Source organism: Halyomorpha halys, unplaced genomic scaffold (assembly GCF_000696795.3).
Source record: "Halyomorpha halys isolate HHAL.00 unplaced genomic scaffold, Hhal_1.1 Scaffold1207.1, whole genome shotgun sequence".
Classification (NCBI taxonomy): Eukaryota; Metazoa; Arthropoda; class Insecta; order Hemiptera; family Pentatomidae; genus Halyomorpha; species Halyomorpha halys.
Genome location: NW_027105149.1, coordinates 9,908 through 16,236, shown reverse-complemented (window position 1 = coordinate 16,236; position 6,329 = coordinate 9,908). Strand labels below are relative to the sequence as shown.

Sequence of the window (6,329 nt, the reverse complement as noted above, 5' to 3'; positions counted from 1 at the left end):
ACATAATATACTCTTAGAGTTTTAATATAAAAATAAAATGCAGTTGGATCTTGATTATACAAATGTTAGCCATATGATATTATCAATGTTGCCTCTACCACTATCTCAAAGAATATCTCTGTTTACACACATCTTGAATAGAATATTTCTGTGTTTATTTCATGAAGAATATCTTTGTTTCCACACATTTCCACATCCCGCGGAACTTCTGAAAAGTAGAGGAAGTGATCTTTTTAAATCAATACAAGATCTTCTCCTGGTTATATGGACAGATTAGGTATTTCTCTCCGATTGGAATATGTCAATTTCGAGCAAATTCTTCTATATAGAAAAAGGATGATAGCTTTACATGCAGCAACTATTGAAGTATCTCATTATTTTCCTGTGCCTATAATGTACTATCATATATGTTATTTAAATATCTTTTGACCTACACTAAACTTGTACTACAGGTCAATGAGTCAAAAGAAAAAGTACATGGTGGCAGAGGAGGTTCCTAGACCTCTCTAGTAAAAGAGTTACTATTGGCCCCCATAACTTAAAAAAAGTATCAGAGTTTATTTACCTGAGTTCTATGGTCATTCAGGATAATGCCCTCAATATTGAGATAAAGAGGAGGATTACCACAGGCTACTGATGCTACTTTAGCCTGAGATAACAGATGACCAGGCTATTAAAAAACAAAAAACAACAAAGTGACACCTATTAAAAACTTTGGTGCGCCCTGTACTTCTCTAAGGACCTGATTATTGGACAACATCAAAAGTTTCGAACAAAAAATACTCCATTGAATTTTCAAAGGAAAAAAGTTGGAGAAGAATGGAAAAGACAAACTAACTTGGATCTTTACAAAGCCTTTGATGAACCTGATATTGTTAGGACAATAAAACTGAGACATTTAAAGTATGGGAGGCATATCGCCAGAATGATGAATGGAGAAATTCTGAAAATGTTGCTAATACAAAATTTATAGAACTAGGATGAGAGGGAGAATGAAACTGAGATGTTTGGATTGTGCGGCTGGAGATATACGATAATATATCTTTAAAATTCAATTAGAATTTAAGAATAATTTCTCATATTAAATTGATTAGTTCATGTAATCAACATCCTACTGAATTACTAATTGATAACTTGTTTTATTTAGTTTTTTTTTTTTTCAAAATTAAGATAACTCAATGTAGATATTGAATTGAAAGTTTTAAAACAAATATTAAATTTAAATTGGCTTTAACTCATGATGAAACAATGAATATTGACAATAAGTGGTATATTTAACAACCTTAAGAGCTATTTCACTGTGGTCCAGCAGTAAGAGAGAAATAATAAAGAACTAGTAAATTTAACTCAAAATATAAAGCTGAGTAAGTTTAAATTATAAAACAAAATAAGTTTAAATGTTTTTAATTAAGAAATGAAAGATAAAATAATAGAAATAATATAAAATATTAAAACAGAAATAGTAATGACTTTGATTAACATTTTTTTGAGCAAATTCCATTCCATTTGTATAAATAAAACATTAAAATATCTGTGATATAATTTGCATTGACATATGTTAATTTACTTACAAGTGGCCAGAAATGGGAAAAAATTAGCAATAGTTGAAACTAATAGCCCAACTCTGCAAGTGGCTAAGTAATATTTAATATCATATATTTATTTTTCAAAAATTATTTGAAATAAACAATAAAATAGCATCATTAGGGAACAAAAAGTTCTGTTTACAATAACTAATAAAAAGAAGATTTATCGGAAATCTTGAGTTTTTTACAAACAGATTTGATACATTTTGTACAACGTAAGATAAATATTTTTCTATCATTATGTTATTCCCTTGAGAAGAAAATAGGTGGAGTGTAAATGTAATATTGGTTTGTGATTTTATTTAATCATTACAAGTTTTGCAAAATATTTTGATAGTAAGGTGGAAAAAATTATTTTTAAAAATCATATTCAATAATTTAGTTTAAACATTTAACAAATATTTTAAAATTACCAGTTAAAATAAAGAGATATCTTCATTATTTACTTCTCCAAGGATGCCTACTTAGTAGATAGAATACTTGATTCGAAGATGGCAGTGTTTTCAAACTGGCTCTGAAGGAGGCTGTAAGAATGATGATCTGGGCCCATTAGAAATTTTGGAATTTCCATGAACTAACGTCATGGTTGTAGTTTCACTGCCTGTAGACTCACGTTTCCTGTAGGGAACGACCTCATGCTTACTGTATAACCTACAAGTCACACAATCTATACTGGGTATAATAGGATTATTGATACTTTATTGAACAGTTCTTTAATAATATAATATAATTCATATATGTTATAACTGATTTGTGTCTGAGAGGGCTGTAACATGAGTTGTAATAATTCTAATATTGTAAGAATTGTAAGATGTACAAATTTTCATAAATAATCCACAATCATAAATTATTTTCAGAATTTACATTGATTCAATGAATGATTCTTTCCTCTTCTTAGATATTTCTTCTCTCCCACAGAAGTGTTCGGGGTTTCTAGTTAAACAGAACTGACTCCTTCTTTTCTTTATTTTTTTTCTCACAATATAAATTTAAAACAATTACTAACTTCATTTGTTTAAAGCACAATCAAAATTTTTATAAGCATACATTTTTATATCCATTATTTTTAGAAATATTGTGATTTTCCCAGAAAAGGAATTATTATATTGTTTCATCATTTTTTTTTAAGAATAAGAGTTAAAAGACTTAAGGTTTGTAAAATAATTTTTGTGATATTTGAATTTAAAGATCGTCAATGCTCAAGGTTATGTTGACAGGAAAACAGGGCTGATCCTAAATTAAACATTTGAATACATTGTGTATATGTAAACTACAAGTGAATATGACATTAAAATTTTATATATACAACAAAACTGAAGTAAATTAAAGATTAAGGAGTTCATAATGTTTCATTTTGAACATAAACTTATCTCCAATTAGTTAAAAGAGCATTTGATTGTTATAGTATAAATTAACTACGGAAGGTGCTGCATTTAGCTCTAGAAGGAAACCGTCAGTATACTTTGTATCTTTGATAAAGTTGCCTATGTTATTAGTGTTTTTAAATTCTATATTGTTATATAAGGGAGACCATTTTGAAAATAATATAAAACAGTTTTTAAGTCACAATTGTCTGTTTTTTTTTTTTAGAATGAACTTGATTTGATGAATGAACTGTAATAACTATGGCTATAATAAACAATAAAATTATAAAAGTGATCGCTTAGAAGATGGAATAAAAGATCAAAAAAAGTATTCACTTGGATGCAATATTCGGAAAATATTAATGGAATATGTCGTTTGTCAATTACGACTCTTTTATTTGTGTTATTACAGTGAATTTATTTTTATTTGTTCTTAAAGATAAAAAATGCTTTTCAATTTTACTTCATTCCTTTCTACTATGAATTATTTCTGGAGTCTCTGAAAAAACCAAGTGAAATATTTTTTTAAATAAAATGAAATATTTTATTTGAACCATTATTTATTTATATTATAGTTAATGAATTAGTAAATATAATAATAATAAGTGGAGAATAAAAATAACATTTAAAAAAATTGATTATAAGGGTATGTAATCAATCACATTGAACTTTTAGAAGGAAATTTTTTAACTTAAAAAATAAAAGTTATACATTATGATAATATTTTTGAAAATGGGTAGAATGCAAAGGAGTTAAATGAATTTTTAGGATAATCCTGTAATTAACAGGGTGGGTTAATGATAGAGAATATGTGCCAATTTACAATTTTTTATTAATATTCATGTGTATTACAAACATTTACAGAGAAGCTACTTCTACATTTGAGGACCTGGTTCCATCCCCACACAACTATCATTCGGATTAAAGTATTTGTTTCTGAACAAGTAACAAATACTTTTTAATACTTCATACATATTGAAAACTTCTATTTGTCGGTTTTATTTTAGAAACCTTAAATTCATATTAGAAAAACAAAAGCACTTTTTATATATTAAATAAAATTTCCATGTATTACCTAAAAATATCTATGCATTTGTTTTTAGGTACAAATATCCTAAATAAAGTTTAAAGTTTAAATTGTCTACCTGATACTCTCAGTCCTGGTATTGGGTGAAGAATCTTTGGTATATGTCCTGTGAGGTAAGGACCTTTCTTCCCTCCATCTTTGCCAACGGTGGCGAAGGGTATTTTGTACTTCAGTATTGAGGAAACAGTACAACAAGCCCACTGTCAGACCCTAGAATCAAATAAATGAGTTATTCAACCATATATTTTTAAGGAATATATTTTAAAATATATTTGTTATACTCCTGTTGGATTATATGCATGTAAGATAAGATTATATATAGTATTTTTTCTTAAAAAAGTAGATAATAATTTTAATTTTCAAATGTTAGTGGGGTTTCTCCATCATGATAATTTGTATTTGATTGGTGAACTCTTTTAAAGTAGTTTTTAGACGGTTCATATTCTATTTTATGGGCAACTGTGTTTGTTTGTAATGAGAATTTATTGTTGTGCTGTATTTTTTTTTTTTTTTAATATTTTCGGCTTGAAGTGACAACAATTAATATTCTTTTTTTGGAGCTTTCTAGGTTTTATATAGTAACATTGATTGCCGAAGAACGACTTTTACATGTAAAAATAAACAATGTTTTTATGCCACAACAACATAACATATGTCCTTTCTCCTTTCTGAAAACCTTCAGTTTGTTTTTCTTATGACCTGTAATTTCAACATAGGCTGTTAATGTTAAAAGCCATAGATATAATATGAGGTAGATATACTAATACTTATATACAATGAATATATTCATATACCACTGATATTCACATACCATTGATATTCATGTTTCTATGATATTTTTATCAGTTGTTTTTTAAACATATGTTTGTTAAAGTTTAGTTATAGTCATAGTCATTCAAGTCACATGTATCATTGTGTTTAATTCAATTTAATAAAGCCTAGTTCATGGTGATCCTTATTGCATTATATCAAAGGTATATATTGGTGAAGTAGTTGCCCTTTTGGTGATAGTTGAAAGAATGCTAATTTCTGTTCAACTTAGTTAATATAGGTTTTTCAAAGGCACTAAGCAGTACTTGTTTGGTAGCATAATGTAGCATCTAACTGGTTCATTGTTGAAGATGTTATTTGATCCTAAACTTCCTTCAAAATAACTACTGCATTATTGTTCATAATCTTAATCAGATTTTTTCAAATTTGTTTGTCATTAGGTCGTCAACTCACAAATTCATAACAGAGTTAGTTAGTGTTTTCACTATATTGAGATTGAGCATGACAACAGTGCAAAAATGGCCACCCGCCTTATGTTGTGCTGGATGCTATAGGTTAGTAGTCATTAGTAAATTGTTTGACTTCTATACAACCTCTCTTCTGTTCAAAAAATCTGTATTTCAACCCTAAAAGATTCATTCTGCAGCCTTAACATGGTTTTGGATAAAAAAAAAGTTATCAGAAACCAGATAAGATTAATAATTTTTTTTGGGGCCTTTTGTTTTTGATACATAGTCCTTTTTTGTGAAAATTATCACAAGTTAATTCCAGTGGAATTGTTTTGGTAATTAGCTAAAGGCCTATTTTTTTGTGGTCAGTAATAGATATGGACTAGATTTTAATAGTTCAAATTTAGAGTTTTAGCAAGATCGAGAAATATAGGGTATCTTAGTATTATCGGATAGGACCATCATTGTTGGTACATGCTTTCAAAACTAATTTGTAAAACAAAATAAAAGAAACATTGTATGTGTATTCATCAAGCTTATTTGGTAGAACTTCTATGATGATGTTAATTAAATTTACCTGTGTGGACAGAAGCAAAGCTCTGATGTTGTGGTAGACTGAAGCGTTAGGGCCTGCGATCAAAAGTATATAAGTGATACCCAGGAGTGGTATTAGGACAAGGAGGGCCTTAGAGCCCTTCCTGTACTGCTCGGTCTCTGCATTGTTGGCAGATCTCAGCTTAGTAATCAGCACCTGCGACATATTTTTATCTTCTGTATAATAATTTATCTCTACTGAATAATAATAATGGGGATCGATGACAGTGATACTATGGACAAATTTTTTTAGTTTCACAACTATTCTTCCAATAACAAATGCTCTGGATCCATTTCACTAATTATACACTTTTCCCAGAAGCATCTGATACCATGAAAATGAGGATGAGAATGAAATTAATGAAACAGATAGGAATAGGTAGAAATCTTCATTTATTAAAAAAAAAAATTGTAGCAGTCTTGGGACTGGCCTACAGAATAAAACTCTGAAAATGAAATAATATATTAAAATTTTTAT

The 6,329-nt window shown here is 28.3% G+C and overlaps 1 protein-coding gene across 3 annotated transcripts in view; it reads right to left on the bottom strand.

Annotated features, from left to right (window-relative positions):
* Nucleotides 1-1,147: 1,147 nt before the first annotated feature.
* Nucleotides 1,148-6,329, bottom strand: part of LOC136796109 (diuretic hormone receptor-like) — a gene marked incomplete at its 5' end in the record, with an annotated part of 14,907 nt that continues 9,725 nt past the window's right edge. Inside the window, 3 exon segments of one of the 3 annotated variants that reach the window (XM_067048846.1) lie at nt 1,148-2,237; nt 4,096-4,247; nt 5,835-6,008. In XM_067048846.1, the coding sequence (XP_066904947.1) occupies nt 2,090-2,237; nt 4,096-4,247; nt 5,835-6,008 (474 nt within the window). 3 annotated transcript variants of the gene reach the window in all.